Here is a 27,574-nt window from a genome sequence, read left to right on the forward strand (position 1 = left end):
TGCTATGATGCACATTCATGTTTCCAAGTATTGTTGATGCTTCGGTCACAACATTCCACCTGGGAAAGCCATAAAGACCAAATATTATATATCAAAACAGATGTCGCAGTGCTATGGCCACGATATATGTTCTTCATGACAAGAATTAAAATATTGTTTAACTCTTAGGTAACGTATATTTCGTTGTGTTAAGACCCAGAAAAGATTAATTTTTGAAATATGTTTCAATACATTTGAATTTTTTTTTAAAACTCTTTTTTAATCCTTTTTAAATATGACATTGGATACATATTTTTATGAAATCTAAATAATATAAATCAGTAAATGTTTGTAACATAACAAATAATAATTTGAATCATATATCCCTTAAAAAATTAGATTTGCCACACATGTTATTAGGGTTAGCCACCACTAATTAATCACTCTTATTACGATATTATATTTCAATCCTTTTACTCTTGTAATAGGCCTTTCCTTCTCTTCTACTCTTGAAAAAAGTAATTTGTCGAGAGCCTAAACGAGGTAAAAATCAAAGTTGGAAACACAACTTTGGAAGAGAAAGAAAACGGCAAATTTTCCTTCAATAAAAAGAGCAAAAACACCACCACCACTTTGGATGCCCAACAATACCATGTTTGGCTGTCAACCCAGACGAAATATTTACTCCCCTCCTGCTTCCTTCCTTCCTTCCTTCCTTCATACACACATATCCCATATGCATATAAAATCCATTCAAATTGCGTGTTCTTATTCACTTGGCAGAGGGTACCGCTGCGGTTGGGCTCATAAATGCGTCCTCAAACCGGATCAAATGGGACGCCCTGTGGATGCCTCGAATTAATCTCCGGCGCAGTTCATTAAAGGGAGGTGCATCAGATGCGGGCCACAGCAATCGATTTGGATCGAGAGCTCAAGCGGATGCGCCGAGACTTGCGTCTCATCAGATGCCGAGACTTAATCGCTTTGCCTGCCACAATAAATGGAGCCTTTAATCTGCCAAGATAAAAGAGGGGCATGTGAGTGAAGTACGCCGGTAAAGTTATGGAGTCAATAAATAGCATCCGAGACTTGGTCGCCATTGCCACAGTGATTTACTTAAGGGGTACTGTTCTCTTACCCTCGCAAGCACATGGCCGTTCAGTTCGTCCAGTGGTCGGTGTTTGTGCCGTCCGTGACGAAACAGAGCCGTGGCAGGGAACGATGGCCCTTTCCAGTTCATTTCAGAGAGCAGTGGATGCTGGACGAGGTTGGGTGCATCCTCCTCTGTCCTACCATACCAATCGTCTCTCTCATTCATGATCTTTAATTCATTGGTGGTTCGGTGGTGGAGGGTCCGAATCGGCTTAGATTCTAATCAGACAGATTGTCTGATGATGATGATGATGATGCAACTCCATTTACTTAGTACAAATTCGCATAGTTAAATAGAATGTGCTTGATTAATTATCCGAGATTGATGGTTTTAGATTCTAATTGTCAACTTTTATGGCTCTCGAGTAGCATTGATAGTTTGATTGTGTACCTTTCTTTTAATTTCGGCTTAAAAACTTTCCATTCGATCCTATGGTCTGACGATGAAAAAAATATTTATCTGGGTAGCACAAGATGGATAAGATCCCTATCAATAATTGAACTCACATGCACATCAACCCAATCTAAAATGTTTTAAAAATATTCTAGCTATATCGTAAAATATTATTTATACACGGGAAGACTAACATGAGAAGAACTCAAGAAAAAATCAATGAGACACTATGATGAAAAGTAGAGTAGAGAGCACCGATATAAATTTGGGCAATTTGTTATGATTGAACTAATTAAGGTGCAACCAAAAGCTTACAATGTAGACTTTGATCATAAAGGTATGGATTCTGATGACGATGCTGGACCTATCATACATACAGTGCATACATTAGCCGGCTACTTTAATCTGTAAACTATGAAAGTTGGAGAAACTTTGGAATATCAACATGTTACAGTTTTGATTGATATTGGTAGCATTAACAATTTTATGGATAGTAAGGTTGTCGATTGATTGGCCTACCACATTGAAGACTATAACAAATTTAAAGTAAAGATCGTCGATGGGCAAATTTTAACCTGTGATAGTAAGTGCCCAAAGATTAAGCTGGCTTTGCAAGGCCAAGAATCGCTTATGAACTTCTTTTTGCTACCTTGGAAGACTTTCAAGTGGTGCTTAGAATTGAATGACTATCAATTTTGGGTGATGTTTCATGAAATTTTTTTAAATTAATTATAAAGTTTTTAATTAATGAAAAATAGGTAAACCTAAAGAGAAGACGTGGAAGTAAGGTCACAACTGTCACTAGTCATCAGATGGAGATGGTTTTCAGAAGACTACAATACCAAAAGATCAACCTATTGCTTACACTATCAAGAAGTAAAGACCGTACTTACTCGATCAACTGGTTGTGATGTGTCATAGATACCTCGTGACTAAAATGCTGAAAGAGAAACTCCCCGAGTTTGATGCTACTCAGCCTTGAGGACAAGGCTGATTTAAAGAGGGAGGAATTGTTATGACCCTTTTATTTTCTGAGCTTTTGAATAATATTTATTGAGTCTATTTAGTTCAGTTAGAGTCGGGTAGAAATTTATTTAATATTTATTTATAAATAGTAATGCAATCAATGAAATAATCATTTCTTTTCGACAGACAATAAAATATTATTCAATCTTTTTACAAACCCTAGGAAGTCGATCCCCTCGAAGTGATCAAGAAGGTTGATCCTCTCGAAGTGATCATTTCCTTTTCTCCACTTTCTTCCATGATAAAACCCTAAGGTCTTATCAACGAGGTTTGTACCAATCAATAATAATGGAAATCTGATTATTACTGACCTGTACTAATCGGATTTCGATTGTAACATATCAAGGGCTAAGATTGCCCTATTTCAAATGATTAATTTGACTATTTGAATAATAAAAAAATTAAATCCTCTCTCAACCCATTTCACTCTTTTAATCGAGTTAGATTGCTCATGGAACTAAAGATACCCAACCGTCATGGTCGTCCATTAATCATACAAAAACAAAGGCAAAGGGGAAGATAGTGACATCAGTCGCACGTCAAGTAGTTGATGGTCTCGTCTATACAAATTGAGGGTGGTGCATGGATCGAGGAATAATATTTTATATGTGCCACCCAAGATTTAAATCGTGGAACTCGACGAGACATTAGTAAGTTTATATACAAAACAGGATGGAAAAGGCAGCGAATGATTTCGAGCAGATGTGACAAAGCATACATGATGTAGGCATAGAGCGAAGTTATCATATTCACAATCATCGTATTATGAAATTTTTTATAATCAATAGTAGTACAATAATAATTAGTCATTCTTCTCAGAGAAATAACACAGATGATCGATCTTTTAATAGAAGTTATAGATTAGTGGTGAAAGTAGAAGTTTTGACGTTTTCTATGCTCCGCACAAATATTTAACTTAATTGTCCTTGCCTAAGGAGCTACCTCGAGCACATATGGTTCAGGACAATCAGACTATGACCATCACTACATAGATGCATCAATGACATACAATGTATTAGTATAATATGTTATGGGATTAATTTTAGGAATGGGTCCGATAAACATATCAAATTGATATACATAAGACTAAGGACAATGATTTACCATTGTTGAATTTCATTATTTTCTTTTTTTTTGTAAAACCATCTTTATCTATCGATTAATTACTTGATTCATTTGAGACTTAAAGTTTAAATTATTTAAAAATAATTTAAAGTTTTTAATTATTTCTTTATAAATAATTCAATATTAACTAAATGACTATTTGAAACATACCACAAAATTACTTTTAAAATTAAAAAAGATGTCACTATTCTTCGCTAATTTAGATTATTTTTATTAAAATTATACTAAATTTTTATTTATTTTTAACTTAAAAATTATAATATTTTTTTATTTTGAAAAAAATTAAAATATTTTCAATAATTTTACCGTATTGTCGATACACCCTATTATACTGACATACGATATAGCTCGGTACATCTCGATACCGTATTAATAATCTATTAATACATCAATACAAAATAGTAAAGCGAACGTTGGGTTCTAACTATTACCAACATTTCCCATTTTCCATTACCTTGCGAGTTCAAATCCTCCTCTTGAAACTTTTTACACCACAATCAACCATACTTTGGATTCGTAAATTTTGAAAGTATCTAACTAGCTTAAGTATTGTTAGCTCCGCTTTCATAATCTATCACTTGATAAAACATATGAATCCAATTATAAATGTTTTATTATTCATGAATCGCCTGCATTATAAGTATGTATATGCAATTAAATTCATGCATGCTATTTATCTCAAACAAAATGACATCCCTTAATGGCCTACCACAGATATCTAATTTGAGGCAACCATTTGACTTAGGGATGACAAATCTAAACTGGAAACCCTTCAACAACTGAATTATTATCTGATTTATTGCGGTGCCATTAGAGAGGCTTCCATTAAAGGTTCAAAATTTAGGGCCCTTGATGTGATGTGCAGCTCAGCTCCCCCTCATTGTTGTTGTTGACTACAGATGAACACTCAAGTTTCAAACAGGTGGGCCATTTTCCATTTAATGAGAATTAATGTGCATGAGGCAGGAATAGTACCAAGCTTTCAGAATTTATGTTTATATTTATATGACTACAATAAATATTGTGTTCTAGCTTGGGTACATAAATTTCTTTATATAAGAGTACTCATGCTTGCTAATTTCCCACTTTGTGCCTTATACATGATAAAAACATGTTTAAGTATAATTTATACTCCCAAAAAAATATTTATTTATTTATGTGCTTTGCATTGTTGCCAACTAATGCATATATATATATATATATATATATATATATATATATATATATATATATATATATATATATATATATATATATATATATATATATATTCTGCTACAGCTTTAAATGCTAATCCACATTAATTTCAGAGTGCGCTATTTTGAATGATACCATGTTGTATGTCTTTTACCATGTTCAGTCATATCACATCAATAAATGCTACTACTTGGTGTTGCTACAATTGAGCTTCTAGTCTATCTCTACAAGTAACTCAAACCTTGATCACTTAGAGCGGGAAGAATGATATTGAATTGGATTGATATTTCTAATCATGCATCTATATAAGTGGAGTTGCTTTCTTGACTCCAATCCATGTTAATTTTGAACCATACCATATGCATAAATAAATCTCTCTCTATGGCTTTGAGCTTATTGAGACTCCAACTTTGTTTCCTTGCAAGCAAAGGTTTTTCTTTTTTTCTTGTTTTTGCTTGAATTCATATTAATTTTGAAAAACTAATTTGGATCGTATTATGTGTTTTACCACATTTAATCAGATCGATGAAAATAAATGAATCTAATTAATATTTTGATTTGTGCAGAGAGAGATCCATAGTATACGATCTTCCTTTAACGAGTAAAGATTATTTCCGTGACTCGAATCCAAGATCATTTAGATATGAAAAGGACAATGATTCGCCTTCCTTTTGTATCATCGTCATCATGCATCGAATGCCAAACTAATTCAGCACCACACAGGACCACTCACCTGTTGCTTGTTGTTGTTACCTTTGGCTCGTCAAGAATTCACTGTCCCACGAGTGCTACTCTCAGTTGATTTCAAGTAACGAGAGGGGTGTGTGTCCGAGTATTACTCACCATTACCATCAGGTTATATTCTCTGCCTGCGTAGTAGCACAGCATTGGGGTGGGTTGAAGAAGGTGAGTGAGATCCACTAAGTCGGATGGGTGTAAAGATGTAATGTCTGGTGTTGCCAAATGGGTGTAAAGATGTAATGGACGGGGCTGTGAAAGCATCGAGGACATGCACATGCCATTGAATTCAAGAGGTGGGGGGGTGGGTGTCCTCTTCCTTCCAGGTTGGTCCATTATAGCATGACACTGTTGGTTCTGATGCCAGAGGCAAGCCATGAATGAATCCAGCGAAACACTAACGATGGTGTGTGTGTGTGTGATAACAGTCTTCTCTCTCTCTCTCTCTGTCTCTCTCTCTCTCCTTCATTCATCACTGTAGGCAGGCAGGCAGGCAGGCAATGGCAGATTATGAAGCTCATCTATCAGTCCCAAAACATTAAGGAAAGAAGCCATTACAAACATGTTCACTACTCTTTTATTCGAATGGTCTAAAATCAGGTAACAACATAAAAATTGACAGAAGACAACACAAAGAGGAAGAGGAAGAGGAAGAGGATCGATCCCATTACATATTAGCATAAAAAATCATCATCATCATCATCAAGCTTGGAGGAAGCAAAGGAAGACAACACAGGAGGAGGATTCTTACTTTCTTACTCATTACTATTGACCCACCCATACTTTTCCATGTACGGGTTGACTAGGGTTTCTGGTGGGTAGCCATGGATGCAGTCCTCCCAAACGCCCTCGTCCTGCAAGTCCCTGCTCACCTCCCACATGCAACTGTTGCACTTGAACCCTGCGCCGAAGGTGACCATCAGTAGCCGGTCCCTTTTCTTCAGCCTCTTCTTGGCCTCCATGTAGGCCAGCACGTACCACAGGCTGCTGGCCGACGTGTTCCCCCACCGGTGCAGCGTCATCCTCGCTGGCTCCAGGTCGTAGTTGGACAGCCCCAGGCTCCTTCCTACACCTTCGATCACCGCCGACCCCCCCGGGTGGAGGCAGAAGTGGTCGACGCCAGCTTTGAAGTTCACCCTGGCCGCCGCCGCTGCTGCGTCCGCCTTGGAACGCCGCAGCCTCTGCCGCGCGGCCCGGGCGGCGTAGAGGATGAGCTCCCTCACGGGCAGCACCTTCGGCAGCAGCCGCTGGAGGTTCTCCGAGAAGGCGCGCACTGCCGCCTTGGGGAGGTCCCTGCCGAGGTAGAAGCCGACGAGGCCGCCGTCGTCCTCCTTCTGGGCCGCGCAGTTGTGGGCGTCGTTGTTCGCTCCGATGTGCGTTCGAACCAGGCACTTCAAACTCATCTTGGCCCGGTGCTGCAGCGACGGGTCGTTAGAGAGCAGCATGGAGCAGCCGCCGGAACGGAAGAGGCAGTTCCCGAGCATCATGGACTTGTCGCTGCCGCAGTACCAGTTGGGGCCGATGGACTCGGACGCCACGACGACGGCGAGCGTCCTCCCCCGCGTCTTGAAGATGCTGTTGACGAGGTCGACGGCGATGAGGCTGGCGCTGCACCCCATCCCCGACAGGTTGAACACCTTAACGTCCTCCCGCATCTTGTACCTGCGGACGATCCTGGACGCCAGGGAGGGCGCCGGGGAGAACATGGACACGTTGACCACCAGCACGTCGATGTCCTCAGGGGAGAAGCCGGTCTTGCGGAAGAGCTCGTCGAGGGTGGTGTTCATGAAGTCGTCCATCTCCGACAAGCCGTCGTCGTGGGTCGGGCACTCCTCGCGGCCTTCCACGATGTTCCTGGGGCCGTAGGTGTCCTCGCCGATGCCGGAGTTGACGATGACCTTGAGGAGGAACTTGTACTCGGGGAACCCCAGCCTCTTGTTCCTCTCGACAATGTCGCCGCTGAGCTCGGTCGAGATCTTGCGGTCGTCCGACGCCTTGAAGCACACGTATTCAAGGAGGTAGCAGTTGCGGTATCTCCACCGGCCGAAGACGACCCATAAAAGAGACGAGAAAGAGCAGAGCAGGAGGACCATGGAGAACAGTTGCAGGATCTCCATGGGATGGTGCTTCTGCTCCTCTTCGTTTCCCTTTTCTGATGCAAGGAGACTGAATGCAGTCGTCTTCTTCTTCTTCTTCTTCTTCTTCTTCTTCTTCTTCTTCTTCTTCTTCTTCTACTTCTTATCTCACATTCACTTCCTACTCTACTGCTTTGGGTCCATAACAGGAAGGAAGGAAGGATAGTGAGAGAGTAATTTATGCAGTGAAATAGGTTGAGGAGAGCCGCTTTTAATGCGTTCTCTTCGCTTCCAACCGCCCACCGAAAATGTCCCTTGGTGTTACGAGATTGTCATGCTGGAAACCCTAACAAGGGAGAGGGAGAGAGAGAGAGAGAGAGAGAGAGGTGTGGAGGGGACCTCCTCCTACATGGAGTTCTTTCGCTTTAAGCGCGTTGAGTTTACTTGCGGAGAACCTCAACATCCAACCAACAATGCCCACTCATTACAATCTTGAGTAAATGCTCTCTCTCTCTCTCTCTCTCTCTCTCCCCCTTGTGGAATCCACCTCTCCTTTCTCTGCTTCCAACACAATATAGCAATCAAGGATACATCCTGTCATTCATAGCATCATACGAATCTACTTTTATGATTATTTTCTATACCAAAATATTTATTTAATAATGACATATCAGATCTACTTATTACAGCTCATGGATTAAAACATCAACATAGTGTTAGTACATCCAACCTGTTCTTTATCACATCAACTTGTTAAGATTGAGGATTCAAAACTTTACTGGATGTATCTTATTAATGAAGGTGTCAATTGATAACAGAGTATTTAAGAAGAAGAAGAAGAAAAAAAAAAAAAAAAAAAAAGGTGATGATAAAGTTTTTCTCACAATCTTTATACAATATTTTAGTGCATATATGAACATGAAAAAAGTTCAATTATCTTTTTTTAATATAATATGACCAGTAAATCTTTGATCATTTCTTTTTTTCACTATATTATGTAAAAAACAAATTATATATTATAATATAAATTATCTATTTTTAATTTTAAATTATATATTTTAAATTATTATTTAAAATATCTACATCATATTTTGCTTTAAATATTTTAAAATAATTATAAATTATTTTTAAATCATCTGACACTATTCATAGGGCCTTCATTTCAAAATCAATAATTACAAATAATAATCTCTTTATTATTTGTAATTATGTCCCATCTCCTCCACCGACTCCATCACCTTCTTCCTCTCCTCACCCTCACTCCCAAGCTACCTCCTCCTCCACTTCCACTGTCGACTCCTACCAATCTTCGCCTCCTCCTTCATCCATCTCCCTCAACCCCCTCATCTCATCCTCCTCCTCCACTTTATCCTTCTATTCTTTCTCCCTCCACTCCTTTTTTTTTTTTTTTGCTTTCGCCTCATCATAATTTACTTAGAAAATTCGTTATACTTATTCACATAACATATTAAATATATATTATTTTGATATAAAATTATCTTCAATTTATCATAAAACTAAAAAACTTAAGTTATTTTTTTAAATATATCAATTTTTATATAAAATTATTTTAAATTCTTACGATTGGGTTATACTTGAATTACATTTGGGTTACACTTAGAGTCACACTAATTCATATAATATATATTAGTTTTTATATAAAATTATCTTAAAACCATCGTAAGACTAAAAAACTCGAGTTATACTTAAAAATATATTAATTTATTTATAAAATTATCTTAAATTATCTAAAAAAGTTATTATACTTGAGTTACACGAATTCATAGAATATGTTATAAAATATATTATTTTTATATTAAATTATCCTAAATTTATCATAAAGTTAATCACAAAATCCTATATTTCATATATTGACTTAATCACACTCAAAATTAAAATAAGTTAAACTCGATATCTAACCTATTATGACATGAGACCAAAATATTTAAGCTGAAGTTAATAATAATACACTCATCAGACTCTTATTAAGGCAATTTTAATCCTATTTACTTTTGATGTGGGACTAATCAGGAGTATTACTACCAAAATACTTGAGCTGAAGTTAATAGTAATACACTCAAGACCCTTATAAGTCAATCTTAATCCTACCCACTTTCGATGTGGGACTAATCAAGGGTGTTACATAACCTATTTTAAAATTAATATTTTCTTAGATACTTTAAGAAAATTAATTATCTAAAAATTAATAATTATTTAAAAATATGATTCCAAAAAAGTATATTATTTTTTTTTACTTTGGATAATTTTGAAATAAATTTATATAAAAATTAAATATATTTTTAATAGATTTTGTGAATGAATCTAACTCGATTGCCATTTGAGTATAACTAGAATATTGTATATCCAACCTAACTTAACCCGAAGAGCTTCGATTTGACTCGAATTAAGATACCTCAATTGGATCGAATTGGCCCATGCATCAATTGAACTTCAAACAATCCAATTCAAGGACATAATCAAGATTTTAAAAAAGATATATCCTAGTAAAAACCAAATATGTAGACGTCATCTTATATAAGTTTATTACTGTAGGTCTTTTTGGTTAATCAATTAAAAAAATTAACAATAGAATTTTAACATCCAACTAATAATAGACCGTTGTGTTAAGTACGTATTGAATTATTATATTATTTATCACTAGTGTTAGTGTAAACAACTTTATGTCGTGGTCTCGGGGTCGACGTGACTTGGTTGGGGTCCGAATGACGAGGATCTGGTACGGTGTTCCTCGAGATTGCCCAGGCGACCGATCACGGTGGTCCGACTGGGACGTTGCGACGAGAGGAAAGCCTTTTCGCAACGCCGGGAAGAAGCAACCTCGTCCTTGCACCTGCACACAGGTCAGGTCGGAGGCTCGGCCCGACCCCTCCGACGATCGAGTTAGTGGATGTGGAGGGGGTTTGAAGTGAAGAAGTGCTCTCCCCCTCTCGTTTAGAACTCAGGGGTATTTATAGGGCAATTTAGTATTACCTGATGTGCCTGCCCGCGGGAGCAGGCTGGTGGCGTCTAACATGGGCGTTGGCATGGCGTGAAGAACCGCGCCTGAGTAGGCGTTAATGCGCCTCGGCCAGTGTTCCAGTTCGGTTGATCGAGTGTAGTTACGCCGATCGAGGCGTAAGACGTCGGCTGACATCAGCCGAGTCTTATCATAATTACTATCCTCATCAACTAGTACATGTAGTATGCAGCCAGCAGTGGAATAGTCATTAATACTGTCCTACTGAAGACTCAACAGCTGCTAATCATCTCAAATCTGATACTTGGAAATCCTAAATTCGATCAGTGACTATTTTTATTAGAAATACCAATGCACAACGCAGATTAAAAATAATCCATCAAAGAAAGCTGTCGACAGATTTTTTCCTTGTTTATAAAGGGTAAAGGATCGTTTTAATCCCAAATACTTACGATGGACATACGCACGAGCTCCTATCAATACGGGATCTAAAAAAGATTAATATATTTTTTTATCTTTAAATATTAAAAAAAATTATTTTTATAATTCAAACCACGATCAACATACATAGCTTTTTCTTTAAATATTTAAATAGATAATTTTCGTAACTCAAACATTGATCTTTGATGTTTTAAACGAACAATCTTATCGTTGTACTTAGCTTAGGCCCATCCTCTATATCAATCCCAAATACTTGTTTTAATTAAACAAAATCTTTATGAACTAAGTTAGTAAGCATCGATGCGGATGTTTTAACAAAATAACGATATTATATTTACCTTTTCGAATAAGAAAGAACTCATACCACCTAAGGACCTATATATACATGGGTCTCAAATGGAAAGATGAAACCTTGGTTTAAACATTACTCACCTTCAAATTATGATGCCTTGTGTCAAATCTATCCATCAAACCTGTCATGGGATGGTGTAGAATTCACACCGAGCTCCATTATGCATCTGAATACAGTACAGGTCTTGCTATATTGCACGAAGAAAACTCACAAAAATCGAGAATGGTAAACAAAAGAACAAGAGGTAATGCAGATACAGAAGACTTGTTCAACCCTTCAATTATATATATCCATGCCTCACTGGAATTTAGATCCACAAGTGAACAAGTCAATGAATTAAATGAAATTGGAGCAGTATTATGTGGTGCATCACTCACACAGCTAAAAGGCCAACCATCACTCACACAGTATTAGTTCAGTCCTGTAATGAAAAGCAATCTTGTGACTCAACAGGGTCTGAAAAGTTGTGCCAATGGATTTTAGAATCACTTTCTATCGATCATATTTGAAGGAAAAAGGAGCAGGCAACATGACACATCTGTAAGGCAAAATGGTAGTTTTGAAGCTAAAAATGGATCATGGGCCTGAAAAGGGTTGCCTCAAACCCTCTCCAATCTCACACATCAGAGGAGATTTTACAGGTTTAGAGAGTTTTGGGGAGCTTATCAGAATTTGGATGATCCATTCATTCTTTTCCCAAATGACCCACTTTTCTTAATTTTACTGAATTATATTAAATTTTCAAAATTAATTAGGATGAAAATTGGCATAGTATCGCATTATAACATCAATTAATTATGATCGTCGTAATACTAACTTAAGCATCGTAGAGATATGTATTCATTGAGAACGCTTCCGATCTAATTTTGGATATTCAATTCAATCGGTATTGAACGAACGAAGATAATCTTGATAATATATATATATATATATATATATATATATATATATATATATATTATAATAATAATTTTGTCATATAAATAAGTTGAAATAATCTATATTTGGGAAAATACAGAATATTTGAAATCGACAAAAATTTATAAATCGGGTCTGGTATGAACGGCGAATCCGAAGACCAATTTATATTCGGGTCGGACTTTAAACCGCCATGGAGCGATTTCGGATCCCTGAAATCACTCGACCCGAGTCCGGACTGTTTCTGTCGCCGTTTTGACAGACAAGACTAACGGAAGTGTGCGTTGGAACAAGTGGGCCTGCCGCTTTCGCCACCAAATAGATGCCACGCGGTTGCCCTGTTTTGGGAGTCCACGGGATCTTAACGAAACGAAGAAGGGAAGCTCAAACAGAACGAAGCAAAAAGAGAGAAATATTACCGACCTTTTTCCTCGTTCTAGCTCCTGCGCCTCCTCCTCCTCCTCCTCCTCCTCACCACCACCAACGCCCGATTCCCAAGAGAAGGACAAGCAAACGGGACCCGAGGCCGCCGCCGCCGAATGGGCCGCCGCCGCCGCTGCCTCTCCGCGGGCTCGTTCGTCGACGATGCCGAGGAGGACGGCGCGGAGTTGGAGTGGCCCTTCGGCCGCCTCGACGAACTCGGCCGCGACGAGCTCCGCGCCACCGCCTACGAGATCTTCTTCACCGCCTGCCGCTCCTCTCCCGGCTTCGGCGGCCGCTCCCCGGCCTACCACAATCCTTCTGAGACCACCGCCACCGGCGCGGCGGCTGGTGACGCTGCCGGGAGGCCGTCGTCCGGAGGCGGGGCGAACATGGCGGTCAGCAGCCGGATAAAGAGAGCCCTGGGATTGAGGACGAGGAGGGCCGCCCACATGCGCCCGATGACGCATTTAGGATCGCCTGCGATGTCGCCGGCCATGTCCAGCCTGGGCGGGGGCGGGGGAGCGATGGGTGGCGCTGGTTCCTCGGCGGGGAAGGTGAAGCAGCGGCCGATGACTTCGGCCGAGATCATGCGGCAGCAGATGGGCGTCACGGAGCTGAGGGAAACCCGCCTCAGGAAGACCCTCGTGCGCACCCTCGTCGGCCAGGTTGGTTCGTCGTCCCCCCCGAATCCCTCATGATTCCTTGCATCCATATGCATCCGCTGCTTGTGCATCGCCAACATGATGCATATGAAATCAATGTTGATGAACCTGCAATCAATTCATCGAATGACTCTTCTTGATCAGGCGGGTAAAAGGGCAGAAGCAATCATCCTCCCTCTCGAACTCCTCCGCCACTTGAAACCGTCCGAATTCAACGACCCTCAGGAGTATCACGTATGGCAGCGGAGGCAGCTCAAGGTCCTCGAGGCAGGGCTCATTTTGCACCCCTCGATTCCCCTGGACCGGATGAACACCGCCGCAGCCCGCTTCAGCGAGATCGTGAGTGCGAGCGAGCTCAGGCCCATCGACACGAGCAAGAACTCGGAAACGATGCGGACTCTCTGCAACTGCGTCATGGCCCTCGCATGGCGCACCCATATCGGGCCTCCCGTCGAAGTGTGTCACTGGGCCGACGGCTTCCCCCTCAACGAGTACCTATACCTAGCCTTGCTCCGCTCCATCTTCGATCTCCGGGACGAGACCGTCGTGCTCGACGAGGTCGACGAGCTGCTCGAGCTGATGAAGAAGACATGGAGCATCCTCGGGATCAACAGGATGATCCACAACGTGTGCTTCACTTGGGTCCTGTTCGAGCAATACATCGCGACCGGGCAAGTGGAGCCGGACCTGATCGCTGCGGCGCTCGCGATGCTCGTCGAGGTGGCCAACGACGCCAGGAGGCCCGACAGGGAGCCCAGGTACGTGCGGGCCTTGTCGGCAGCATTGGCCACGATGCAGGGGTGGGCGGAGAAGCGACTGCTCGAGTACCACGACTGGTTCGACAAGGTCACGATCGGGATGATGGAGAACGTGCTCCGGTTGGCGCTCTCGACGGCAAAGATAATTAGCGAGGACTCTTCGATCGCCGGAGGTGCCGGGGTGTTCGCCGAGTTTGGGACTCCAGCTTCAACCAAATTCTCCTTGGTGAACCGCGTCGAACACTACATAAGGACTTCCATGAAGAGTACCTTCACCAAGGTCAGTGACGAAGAATGTGATCCTTCAATTAGACCTGTGTGTTCTTTGTGACTGAATTCTGACAGCCAAGCCAATGACTTCAGATCTTTGAGAACGAGAACGGGAAGATCGATAGCATGGTGGTGGAAGTAGACGAGGACCCCAACGACACACTTGTGAATCTCGCCAAAGAAACAGAGAAGCTGGCCATGTTTGAGAAGGAGAACTACAGCCATATACTGAAGAGGTGGCATCCTGTTCCGACGGTAGTGGCGGCAGTGACGCTTCACCATTGCTTCGGCATAGTGCTGAAGCAGCACTTAGAGAGGGTCACAGGCCTCACGAATGAGTTGGTGAGGGTGTTGCACACAGCGGGGAAGCTGGAGAAGAAGCTGGTTCAAATGGCCGTCGAGGATTCGGCCGACGCAGAAGACGGCGGCAAGAGGATCATGGGGGAGATGATCTCCTTCGAGGTGGATTCCGTCATCTTGAACCTCATGAAGAATTGGATTGATGAGAGGCTCAGGATGGGAAGGGAGTGTGTATTCAGAGCTAAAGAGACAGAGGTAAGTGGTTCATGGTTATCATCAAGAATCTCCCTGTAGAGTGCATCTGACACCAATACATGTTAATTTTGCGATGCAACAGACTTGGAACCCCAAGTCCAAGTCGGAGCCATATGCACAGTCTGCAGTGGATCTGATGAAGCTGGCCAAGGTGACGGTGGACGAGTTCTTCGAGATCCAAGTGTCAGGAAGGGATGAACTGGTGCAGAAGCTTGCAGATGGCTTGGATTCTCTGTTCCAGGACTACATCTCTTTTGTTGCGTCATGTGGTATGTAATGGCTTCTTTGTTCTGACGGGACAATTAGAGTATGATCACGGTCACCGAACGCTCTGCTGCAGGTTCGAAGCAGAGCTACATCCCGGCGCTCCCGCAGCTAACGAGGTGCAACCAGGACTCCATGGTCCTGCAACTATGGAAGAAGGCAGCCACCCCATGCAAAGCAGGCATCGACCCTGGCCTCCTCCACGCTCCATGCAAAGCGGGAATAGACCGTCGCAGCTTCCACCCGGTGCGCATGCCTGGCGGTGCGGGCGACATCACCAACCACCCGCGCCCCACCGCCAGCCGCGGCACCCAGCGACTCTACGTGCGCCTAAACACCCTGCACTACCTCCTCGGCGTCCTGCACTCCATCGACAAGTCCCTCTCCTTCTTCTCCCGCCCCGGCCCTTCCCCGTCTCCTCGCACTCCCATGCTATCGCGGCGGCGAGCCGCCGGCCCCACCCACTTCGACCTGGCCCGCTCCACCGTCCACGCCGCCATCCTGCACGTCGCCGAGGTCGCCGCTAACCGCCTCATCTTCCTCGACTCATCCCAGTCCTTCTACGACTCCCTGTACGTCGGCAGCGTAGCTGAAGCTCGCATACGGCCCACCCTCCGGATCCTGAAGCAGAATCTGTCGCTTCTCGTCTCGGTGCTCACGGACCGGGCGCAGCCGCTGGCGGTGAAGGAGATAATGAAGGCTTCCTTCGAGGCCTTCTTGATGGTGCTGTTGGCCGGGGGGAGCGGGCGAGCCTTCGCGAGGACGGACCACGACATGATCGCGGAGGACATAGCGAACCTGAAGCGGGTATTCTGCACCAGCGGGGAGGGGCTGCTGTCGGAGGAGGTGGTGCAGAAGGAGGCGGCGGTGTCGGACGGGGTGGTGTCGCTGATGTGCCTGCCCACCGAGAAGCTGGTCGAGGAGTTCAGCATCATGGCATGCGAAGCCAGCGGGCTGGGGAGGTCAATGGAGCGGGTGCCGATGCCGCCGACGTCCGGCAGGTGGCACCGATCCGATCCCAACACGGTGCTCAGGGTGTTGTGCCACCGGAACGACGACGTCGCGAACCGATTCTTGAAGAGGGCTTTTGATTTGCCGAAGAGGAGGTAAAGGCAGTAGTTGTTTGTACTCACAGTTAGGTGTTTACTATGCTGCGAGAAAAGGAGAACAGCCTGTGTAAATAGAAGAAAACGAGGATTCTAATTATCCTAATATAAAGACCATTTTGTTGTCCTAACTCCATGACATAATTGATACATGTATCATCAGATTCGACAAAAGGAATGCACCCAAAATGTACTCCAACAGTCAAGAATATTTCATAATAGAAAACAATGTCCCTAAAAAATTCGAGTGCTCGTATTTAATCTAATTAATTCGTCTTGAAAACATATATCGATCACCTCATCGAATGCTTACCTTCGTATTTTTGTTGTAATCCTGCATTTAGAAAAGAATGAATGTTTTTGTTGATGTGTTATCTTCCCTTCAGAATGACTAGACTACAAGGATCGAGTTTGAGGTGCAAAGGAATTCTGACAGTGGTCACATCAGAATTTAATACTTCTCTCGCTCTGTCAATTACAATACACGAAAAAAACAAAAAAGTGAGGCTTGGGAAGCTCCTCTCTACTTGAAAATGCCCCATCTTCCAATTAGATCAAACTAGTCGTCAGCTCAACTTACTCTGATACCAAACTATGACATCTTAATATATCTAAATTCAAGATATTTTCTTTGCAAATATTGAAAATTAATCAATGACCAAAAAGTTCACAATATCATTAGCAACAATTACCAATATTTTTGTAAAAAGACATGGTTCAGACCATAACACAATTCGAGCATGCAAAACAAATGATATTATTGTAAAGATCAGATTGTGCAACAATCAAAACATATGGGAGACTAATCATGTGAAGCAATGGATATTTAGATTGCATAAAAAAACAGGAACTTGATGAAATAAATACAATCCGAAGAGGAAGAATGATTTAAGAGAGCGGAATTCATTTGCTGCCAAGGTGACGAAAACACAACAATAGTGTTGATTGCGCTTGCTTTTCGGAATAAGTTGCTTGCAAAGGATAAAATAAAATAAAAAGAATCATTTAACATTATATGGACATATCCTCTGGAAACAAATAGATATTGTAATTAAAAGACCTAATTTAACTAAGAATAACTTTATATAAAAATCAATGGTGATAAAACATCCATATAACCAATCCCAAATAGTTGGGATATCATGACATTATTATTATTTTGCATTCCTAATGGAAGAGAGGAAAGGGTCATCAGGTGAAGACCCTACTGATTACACGATGTTGGTGTGCAGCTTGCCAACCTCCACCAACAATTTGCCTGGTCAACTAACTACAAAACTAATCCTATTAAGCTGTCTGCTAGAGATCAGAAAAGTTTAAAGAACAAATAGTGCTAATGAAATTGAAAAATGCTGATAAAAAAAAAACAAGTTATTGAAGATTAGTGACATTGGAATCCAAACTTCTAGCTTTGTAGTGGACCGTACAACATTTCTGAAATTGGAAAAATGATCTCACATGTCGCCCTAAAGAAGACCCAGAAACACGCTAATATGTGCTCATCGATTGTACTACGTTTAACTGCAGTCTAAAGCTATATGAATTGCATGGAGATCATAGGTTGACTGACCTGCTGTGCATTGAACATCATTGACACTAGCGCTAGCCTGTGGCCGGTTTGCAAAAGGCAAGATTCATGATTCTTAATGGTCTGCTAACACAACAGGATAGACAACAGATTAACTTCACAATATCTAGAGAATGTAACCAATTCATGCATTGCATAGACCTAAAAATATGTTGTCACCTTAAGAAACATTAATCTAATGTTGAAAATCTTAATGCCAACTTGGCTTTACTATTCTACCTTCAATAACTTGTTAGATCAGATATCTGAAAATATAACTCGTTAATAAATAGCACCTGAACCATAACTTACTATCATTCTTAACATTTATATGAAATTAAAACGGAATAAGATCAAAACTATTGAATAAGCAATGCTCCTATATCAAGTTTTTCAAGGATAGCCTATTTGTTTTCACAGAATTCAACTTAAACCAGCTACTTCATGACCGGTGACCATCTATAACAATTATTTACTAAATCTCACGTTAATAGAGAAAATGCATCCAAAAATCTCATAGATGGATGTATATCATCTCTAACATACCACCAGCATCTCATGCGAGCCAAGGGACCTCCATATAACTGAAACATCAAACCATCAATGTTTTTAAGTGTTCTGGCTCAATAAACACCACAAGCATGTGACAGCTTCCTCAATGCTTTTGCACCTTACTCTGCAAGAAGCTTCATTTGGTAGAGTGGGAGGCAATTTCATATGCGGCGCCGCCTGTACAAAAGGCATAGAGGGAAGAAACGATTATGCCATTGACAAATATCTGAAGTACTACTACGATTGGCATGTTCCCTACTCAAATAACAGTTTACTCCATCATAAAGTAGTCTCCACTACTCTGTATGTCCCTACTCTTTAAGTCAAAGCTACTGATGCTACTTTGATAGAAATACATCTCTACAGCATCTGCCAGATATCTGGAAGCTAGGCAAATAACACATCTTTACACTTAATACTCACAAGAAGAGAACAGACATAGTAGCAGGCGGTGATAACAACCAAAATAGATATTCCCAGTACTACCACCAAGTTGCTTCATAAAAAAAGTAAAGTCAATGCCACAGATATATTAGCAAACTACATTACCAAAACACAAAATAGAAATGGTCCATTAGCTACTCTAGCTTGTAACTAGAGGCAGAGCTAGGGCATAAATTTCTAGAAAAGCAGAAAACACAACTAATCACGCCAAACTTGAGAACTGGAAGCTTTCGAAACAGTAATATGAGGTATCAACTACTCCTCAGAACTAATACTTATTTTATACTACGAAGAGAAGAGAATTGCAGTTTAACTACTGAGATCAAGCAGTCCAACCCGGGATGAAGTTTGATTTTCTTTGCGATGCGCCAGACAATGGCCCAAGAAGCTCATAAGAGAGGCATTAGCTGCATAAATAAGAAAACCAACCCTCATTCATGAATACCCAGTTGGAACTGAAATCCTTCTGCAGTTACTGCTGCTGGGCTTGCCTGCCCTGTGGACCACCATAACCACCTCCATAACTAACTGGACCACCAGGGGGCCCATTCACATGAGATGCTCCATACGGCCCTCCCTGTGAAGGGTCAGACCTCCATGCATTTGGATAACCCGAACCTGCATTAGCATCTCCATACCCACCACCCATGTAAGCAGATCCAGGTCCTTGTTCACCTGAGTTTCCCGACGGATTGGTAACTGAACCGCCACTACCGCGTGCACCAACAGACCCATAGCCACCTTGGTTACCATAAGGCCCTTCTGACCCTCCATATGCACCATAACCATAACCCTGATTCATGTAACCAGAGGACCCATTTTGGCCGGTTGGCGCTGCACCAGATCCTCCACTGGCTGCTGAAGAATTCCATGAGGGGGCTGGACCATAGGCTGTGCTTCCACCATAGCTTGCAGAACCATAACCAGCTGGAGCTTGATTACCCCAAAGGTTCCTTTGACCACCTGGGGTACCACTTACATAACCAGCATTAGGAGCATTAGGATTTGCATAGGTCCCAGGAGGTCCACCGTACCCCCCAGCGGCATTTCCATAGCCCCCAACACCATAACCTGCATAACCAACACCATTATTTGCTGCTCCAAACCCATAACCAGGTGCACCATAGCCAGAGGAGCCGTAGGCTGGATATCCACCGCCTCCTGATTGAGGTTGCATGTACCTATTAGCATCTGGCCTACCATCATATGAGCTAGAGTTACCACTAGAACCACCATATGACGGATACGACCCACCGGCCATTGATCGGCCGCTACCAGTGTTTGGATTTGCATCTTTTGGAAGGGCACGCTTGACTTCCACAAGCTTGCCATTCATATCATGAAAGGGCTTGAGAAGAACTTCATCAGCGGTATCCTCTGAATCAAAAGAGATGAACCCAAAGCCTCGAGGGCGATGGGTATTTTGGTCATACATCACAACTGCATCAGTTACAGTGCCGTAGGCCTCAAAGTACTGACGAAATCCATCTTCTGTCAGGGTGGGTGGCAACCCTCCAACGAATATCTTTTTGGACCTGATGCTTGAACCAGCACCTGCTCCCACTGACCTCCCGACAGGGGGGTTTCCAGACCTGACAGATGTTTGCTGCTCTTCTCTCGAAAGAGCCCTTTTGGCTTCCACCTGGTGATCAAATCAGGAAGTACAGAAAAAAAGATACTATGGACATCAACAGATAAGAAAGAACGCAGTATCAAGATTTCACCAATACTCTTCTACATCACAAAAGAAAAGGAACCTTTCAGAGAATGCCAACAGAAAAATAATGCAAGATATAAAGAAAGGACAAAAAGATTAAAATGATCCGACTTTCTGTAATGTCCTGTAACTTCTCCCACAAACTAAACCATTACAAAATTGCATCTTCAAAAGTAAACAAAAAACATATGACATCAAATTATATTAATATAACATAGAGCGTATTCCTGGTAGTCCTCTTTTATGAAGAATTTTCTAAGGCAGCAAGATTAACTTCTTTCCCCCACCACCCCGATAAAGTATATAAACATATGATACCTTGTTGAAATTAACAGTCACTTCTTTCTCGAGTTTTTGTTCTATTTCTCTAATCTTCTTCACCTCTTTCTCATCATCCAAAAGTTCTCTTGATAATTATCGTCTTCCATTAAATAAAATGTCACTCTATAGGAGGCAAAATACCCTATCAATTTTGTCCATCATCATGAATTTAATCCCAAACAAAGATCTCTTACTGCCAGATTTTCGAAACAATATCAGGAACAGAAACCACACGTCAAATTTATAAAAGGCATGAATAGCAAGAACCAATTAGCTCCGCATGTCTCCAAAGATAGCACAATACAAGCATAACTAATCATAAGCGCAAAACAAAAATAAACTCTCAAGATAGTAATCAACTTCAAGCATATAAATGAAGTACAAAATCCATATGCCAAACGCAAGAGATGGACCAAGAAAGTTCCAGCAGTACATCAAACAGCTAAGCATGAGAAAGAACCAAACCTTAAAATCAGTTTATAACAAATTTCGTATGTCACTCTAATATACTAATTGAGGTAACCCATAATCCAACTCCATACAAATAAGTGCACCAGAATACAAGAAAAAAAATTCATATACTCCAGAAAGATGATAGAGATCCCAAATTGTTGAAAGATCAAATAAACCATCTGATATTATTTTCTAAAAAAAGAAAGACCACTAGCAAATCGTGACAATTTCGTGGTCCAAAATACTGAGACAAAACCATAGAACACAAAGAAAAAACGCTAATTTTTTTGTCAGAAGAATAAAAACACAACGTTAATAAGTTTAACGAGTATAAGTAGTGACCACACGTCAAAACCCTATTTCTCACATCATCAAAACCTAAGAACCGAAACTCCACAACCATCACGAATTTGCCAAATAATCCACAGATCTAAGTAATGGACCCATTTTCACATCAAATCCAAGCAAAACACATCCAAAACCTACGGATCCGAGAAGGAAAACAAGTAGAGAGAAAAGGTGATGAAGCTCACGTTGCGGCCATCGATGTTGTGTTTGTCCTGGAGGACGCGGTCGAGGACGGAGGGATCGGCGAAGACGACGAATCCGAAGCCCCTGGGGCGGCCAGTGGTCTTATCCCTCATGATGGTGGCGTCGAGGACCTCCCCATAGTTCCCGAAGTGTTCCCTGAGCTTCTCCTCGGAGGTCTCCCACGAAATCCCGCCGATGAACAACTTCCCCTCGTCCGAATCCATCCCACCCTGCGGGATAATGGAGGAGACGCAGAGAGGAAGAGGAGAGGAGAATGAGAGGTGACGCCGCCGACTTTGGGAGGAACCGAAGAAGAGAAACCCAAATGGAGAGGGACAAAATGCGAGGTTGATTCCAATCCAATGGTCGAGATTTGTCGTTCGGACAGGTGCGAAGGTTACCCTTTCGGAAATCGCAAGGACTCGACGCTCGCTTCGACGACCACGATGCCTCCGTCATCCTTGATGATTAGATCGTAGCCGTTTATTTAAGGCTGAGTCCCGACTTAGAAATTGGATATAAAAAATAAAAAATAGCTTTCTATAATATTCTAATTTTAAAAATTAATATTTTATCATTTATATAATTATTAAAATTAAAGTAATTATTTTTTGGATCCTTACAACAAATATAAGAAGATATATATTAATAAAAAAAAGTCTCTTTTGTTATTCTGTATTTATGTTAAGACACGACAATTTCCTAGATGTTTCGAAGAATTATGTGTTTATAATCATAACGTTTCTAAGTGTTTTTATGCTCTACTTACTAATTATAAAATTATATTTTGTTATAAAACATAAGTGATGTATTTTATTTTCTCTTTCCTTTTTATCATACAATTCTTTTTTTTTCTTGGTATTGTGATCATTGTTGTCTCTTTTTATTCTTTCATTTATTTCTTATGTTGAAATAATAAAGAAAGTCATATATTTATTTTTGATTTCTTTTTTTTACCAAGAATGAAGTTTAAAAATCAACATCATTTTAATTGTTTGGAGTTATTGAAACACCAATGATCATTAGGTTTTTGGAATGTTTTGTATTATTGATCATATGTAATCATGTGATATTAGTATATTTTCTCTTCACAAATTTTGATTTGGAGATTTCTTTTGGTATTTTCCACCTACCCTATTCTTTATGTGGTCCTTCACTCCAAAGGATTTTATATATTATTGGAATCATCTTAATTATCTTCCAAAAAAAAATAATATAATGACCCACCAAAAAGCATTTATCTTAAAGGTGTTGGGCAACACTATGCACTATCTATAACATTAATTGGGTGCTTCTAACCTCAAATAGATATGAATGTCAATCATTCAGTAAGGTAGGAAACAATTGATGTCTAATAATATAAGGTTTCACTAATTTGTGATGGATATTTTTGTATAGATTATGATGCACGTTTGGTTCATCGAACTTATTTCCTCTCACTCGAGACAAAGTAGAAAAAAGCTTCCATGTAATGGGCCAAAAACAATTAAGAACAAGACATAATTACAATAATAACTATGGCACATAAGAACGAGACAACTAAGTTTTCTTTTGTATGGGCCATAATAGCAATTCAGGCTACACAAAAGACGAAAATTTGAGTTAGGACAAACCTAATCCAAGAGATTAGCACATTTTTAATGTAGGTAAGTAATAAACAAAGTTTAATGCTTATTTCAAGGTTTTGTGAATAAACTTTAAAGGTATTTTAGCTGAGATGGCCTCTAATATTATTAGATCAAGAAATAGTAAATAGTTGCATCAATAATATCGAATAAAAATATAATAGTATATGATAAATGGGTCTCTCTTGATCGTTAGATATGAATTGTTCATATGTGTTAGTTTGAAGCAAGTCGATCGGATTCATATTCTTTAGTTTATCGGAGTTATTCTATATGAATCATCTTTATTTTGAGCGAGAGTTTTTTTTTTGTAACTATAAAAAAGATAATAAAGAATTCTTTTATAATTATTCTTTGATGCTTAAGTCAATTAAAAATTTTCATTGCCTCCAAATACAATAAGTCCAGTGTTTGAGTGAAAATAGTAGAAAGAAAGACTTGGGGTTTGTGTTTAAGTAAATGAATAGGTTTACCATATTGTTATTATATGATATATCTTTTATAATGTATGGTTACAGAAGAATATAGATATCTTTCATAGTAATAAAAATATATTAATTATAATAATAGTAGTGAGATTGATAACTTCGGATGAATTTTAACACTGATTGAGGGAGTGACACCTCATAGGAAAAATCATATCTTTGTGTTTAATAGAAAATGAAGCATGGTACTCGAGAAAAGATGATAGTTTATGATTGAGATATGACTCTCAATATGAATTATATCATGTAAAAGAATGACATAATTATTCTTATAAACTCCACACATTAATTTGCTCATGAGAGATTAACCAATGGCTCATGCATCAAGACTTAGAAGGCTTAAAAGAGGCTTCGATGTTCATCATAGAACTACAAGGCATCCTTTCTTTCTTTGAGGATGAAGGATAAGGATGGCTCATTTATTGCTGGAAGAAGTGACTGAAGACATCAGTATTCATAGTAGAGCGGGTTTGGGAGCTTAAATATCCTCCTTGCTGTGGTGTATCCACCGAGGCTGCTCCATTGGCTCCCCACAATCCCCCACAAGCGGTAACCTTCGTGCACCAACTTCTCCCTTTCTGCTGCCTTGTATGTTTCTGCACTACTATAGTTGTCCTCCGGGGACCTGAGGGTCATATGTTGCAGCAATGCCATTAGCTTAAGATGACAATACCTTAGTAACAAAAACATAGTCTAACAACTCATATAGGAAACCCAAGAACCATATTTTATTGCATGGAAAGGGTACTTCTCCAAGGAGCATTCTTAATTATTATGCATTTTCTAAGAAATTATCGAATTATATGTTTCTTATGTTCTTCGTGAAGGGAATCGGATTACTGTTGTACAAAATGGGCTCGTGACCGATATATGAGATTGCAAAGCATGTCAGAAAAGGAGATGCCGACGAGACAACTACTGTACACATACCTTAAGATTAGCTCGGTCCAGCCATGGTAGCCAACATTGATGAGGTTGTCGACGGTGGCTTCTCTGAGGTAGTCCGCTCTGGAGGAGAGGATGAAGACCTTCAATCCTTGAGTCCTGATATGGTGGAACAGGTGCACCATGTGAGCCACGGCTGGGGCGTCCGCCTCCTTCACCCATGCCTCGAAGGCACTTGCGTTTCTCTTCATGCCTCTGCACCCCAAAAGCATGTTGGCTCTTCCACAAGTGTGAGTTCTTTACTGGCGAGGAAGAACAAGAAGCAGGCGAGCATACCCGAACTGGCGCTGCTGGTAGTAGGGGACGGTGGAGAGGAGCACGTCGTTGACGTCGAAGACCCACGCGTCCTTGCCGTCGCCGCCAAGCTGAAAGGTGTGGGCGAGGAAGAGGATGACCTCCTCGGCGGCGAGCTGCACGTCGACCTCGTACTGCGTCGAGGTCACGTACCTGCCGACGTAGTCGACGCACTCGTCGGGCACCACCTCGAAGCCACGGATGTTGTTCAGCTCCACGTTCATCCGCCAGCTCTCGCAGTAGTTCTTCCGGCCGGCGGCCACCGCCGTGTCCTCCTCCCGCTTGCTGCCCATGAAGCCCAGGATGTTCCAGTCACCGGCCACCAGGCCGATGTAGAATCCAAGGAACAGGAAAACCACTTGAGTTCTCATCATCCCTTCTGCTGCACGCGTCTTCCGCCGAGGACACGCCGGAGGTGGTGAACTGAGCAGCCTATATAATGTGGACTACAGTCAGTCGATGTCGGCATCCCTACTATTATTATTATTATAAATTTATATATTTTTATTGACCAAAGGGAACATTGGATCTTCTGGTCAAACACACGTCATATGTTCACAATGACCTGAAGTCATTTAACAAAAATAATAATAATAATAAGGTAATATAGTGATTGAAGTTGTTAATCCAAAGGATTTTCCTACTCAATTATTATTATTATTATTACTATTATTATTTTTTTCTTGACATGAGATATCAATTTGGACCTGAGCTGGATCCAGCGATCTAAGATGACTTATTCGACTCATGAGGTGGGTCCCGACTAAAAAAAAAGACCAGCTCCAGTCGTAGGTGGGTCCCGATCCATTACTGCACACCTACTGTTGGGTCACGGGTGGGGCAGCTTTATTACTCGGAACGGTGCAGGAAGTTGACATGACAATAATTGAGGTAAAAAATGGGGGCATAGCAAATTGGTCGCCGTCTCTTTTGAGTATTGATACAGTAGATTTATCAGTTCATTATTAATAGAATTCATGTAAATTTTATTTTTACTTCTTTAAGAAAATAAAAAGCTGATGTATGCGAAGTGATAAGAATTGATAGGACTGAAGCATGTGATACATTCTTATTGTGTCGACAATGGAAATTACATCAAACCAGCGGATCCGGCCAAAACAATTTTGACCGGTTTGATTCGATGATTGAATCAAAATTATAAATAGAATGGATTGAAGTGGACCCAATTGGTTGGCTTTGTGTGCGTGAAAGGAATCGGCAAATCCAATTTGATGCGATACGTTGTTATTATCTTGAGTATAAAATTAGATCATGTCAGCCGACCCGGCCAAAAGTATCGCGACCGGTTTGGTTCAATAATTGACTCTAAAAGTATGAATACATTGGATTCAAATGGATCCAATTGGCCAATTTTATGACACGTTGACGTCCCCGTATGCATCGGTCTCACATGGCCCACACGCTAACTTCTATCGTTGGCATGTTAGATCCATGTGACCGACACGTAAACTCAATTGTTGGAACCTATGGATCCACGTGGACAATCTCCTAGCACCACCTCGATGCCACGTAGCTAAATCTCGAGCCTCGTAAGAGGTAGCAAATCAAACAATGTATAACCTCCATGTGACAGGTATATTAACACCACTGATCACCCCCATCTGATTCATGCCGTAGGTATGGAAGTTACTTAGTCCTGAACTCAGCGTGGTGCAATGGTATCGTCGCTCCCACTACACTTGTACAGCCCTCAAGCAGCGGCGCCACCACTCCGGTCGGAGCTCCGTAGGCTTCTAACCGGCCTCCTCTGCTGCTCCAACGACCAGCATTGCACTCCCTGTCGAGAGTCCGGATGAGTGCCACCGCGACGATCTCTTCTCCTGTATGAGTCGGTGGCTGTCTTGCGACTGCTTGCTTCGATAACCTGCTCCTGTGGTCGATTCTTCCCTTTCCCATCTCGATCGGCAACAACCACAGCTTCCTCCCCCTCTTCTCCTCCTCCGATTTCGGTCGATCTTTATCACCGCAGGATCACAGGAGGCGATTCCCACCGTTACTTTTTCAGCGGTGGTCGTTTTCCCTGTAGCACTTCCCTGGCGAACGGTAGCTGTCTTCCCCTGCTGCCGCAACAGTCTCTACCCTCATCCTCCCGATGAGCAGCTTCACCGCTCCTTAAAGACCGGCGGTCTACCCTTCGGCGTCACCGACAAGAGCGCCGGCCACGCCGTCAACTGCCACGGGTTCCCAGAGTATCGCCTCGGCGACTC

At 41.3% G+C, this 27,574-nt stretch overlaps 4 protein-coding genes across 8 annotated transcripts; 1 reads left to right on the top strand and 3 right to left on the bottom strand.

Moving 5' to 3' along the window:
• Positions 1 to 6,216: 6,216 nt before the first annotated feature.
• On the bottom strand, positions 6,217 to 7,897 carry LOC135597985 (3-ketoacyl-CoA synthase 12-like). Its single transcript, XM_065091499.1, has one exon. The coding sequence runs from the start codon at positions 7,726 to 7,728 to the stop codon at positions 6,367 to 6,369; it is 1,362 nt and encodes a 453-aa protein (XP_064947571.1). The 5' UTR covers positions 7,729 to 7,897; the 3' UTR covers positions 6,217 to 6,366.
• Positions 7,898 to 12,776: 4,879 nt separating this feature from the next.
• On the top strand, positions 12,777 to 16,416 carry LOC103989752 (protein unc-13 homolog). Its single transcript, XM_009408707.3, has 5 exons — positions 12,777 to 13,462; positions 13,604 to 14,497; positions 14,581 to 15,042; positions 15,125 to 15,311; positions 15,383 to 16,416. Exons 1-5 carry the CDS (start codon positions 12,914 to 12,916, stop codon positions 16,414 to 16,416), a joined length of 3,126 nt encoding a protein of 1,041 aa, XP_009406982.2. The 5' UTR covers positions 12,777 to 12,913.
• LOC103988946 (heterogeneous nuclear ribonucleoprotein 1) lies at positions 15,036 to 22,334 on the bottom strand. Of its 5 annotated transcripts, XR_010481527.1 has the most exons (5): positions 22,000 to 22,334; positions 19,312 to 20,617; positions 18,526 to 18,708; positions 17,983 to 18,063; positions 15,036 to 16,457 (listed from the first exon to the last, which is right to left on the bottom strand). XR_010481527.1 is itself a non-coding variant. In XM_009407642.3 (2 exons), exons 1-2 carry the CDS (start codon positions 22,219 to 22,221, stop codon positions 19,448 to 19,450), a joined length of 1,392 nt encoding a protein of 463 aa, XP_009405917.1. In that variant the 5' UTR covers positions 22,222 to 22,334; the 3' UTR covers positions 19,042 to 19,447. The 5 variants fall into 5 exon arrangements, 1 of the variants encoding a protein (XP_009405917.1); XR_672000.3 differs by lacking the exon at positions 17,983 to 18,063; XR_010481526.1 differs by lacking the exon at positions 15,036 to 16,457 and having other exon boundaries at positions 16,830 to 18,063.
• Positions 22,335 to 24,411: 2,077 nt separating this feature from the next.
• On the bottom strand, positions 24,412 to 25,760 carry LOC103988937 (acid phosphatase 1). Its single transcript, XM_009407630.3, has 3 exons — positions 25,329 to 25,760; positions 25,038 to 25,247; positions 24,412 to 24,732 (listed from the first exon to the last, which is right to left on the bottom strand). Exons 1-3 carry the CDS (start codon positions 25,718 to 25,720, stop codon positions 24,555 to 24,557), a joined length of 780 nt encoding a protein of 259 aa, XP_009405905.2. The 5' UTR covers positions 25,721 to 25,760; the 3' UTR covers positions 24,412 to 24,554.
• Positions 25,761 to 27,574: the final 1,814 nt, after the last annotated feature.

Source organism: Musa acuminata, chromosome BXJ2-1 (genome assembly GCF_036884655.1).
Source record: "Musa acuminata AAA Group cultivar baxijiao chromosome BXJ2-1, Cavendish_Baxijiao_AAA, whole genome shotgun sequence".
NCBI lineage: Eukaryota > Viridiplantae > Streptophyta > Magnoliopsida > Zingiberales > Musaceae > Musa > Musa acuminata.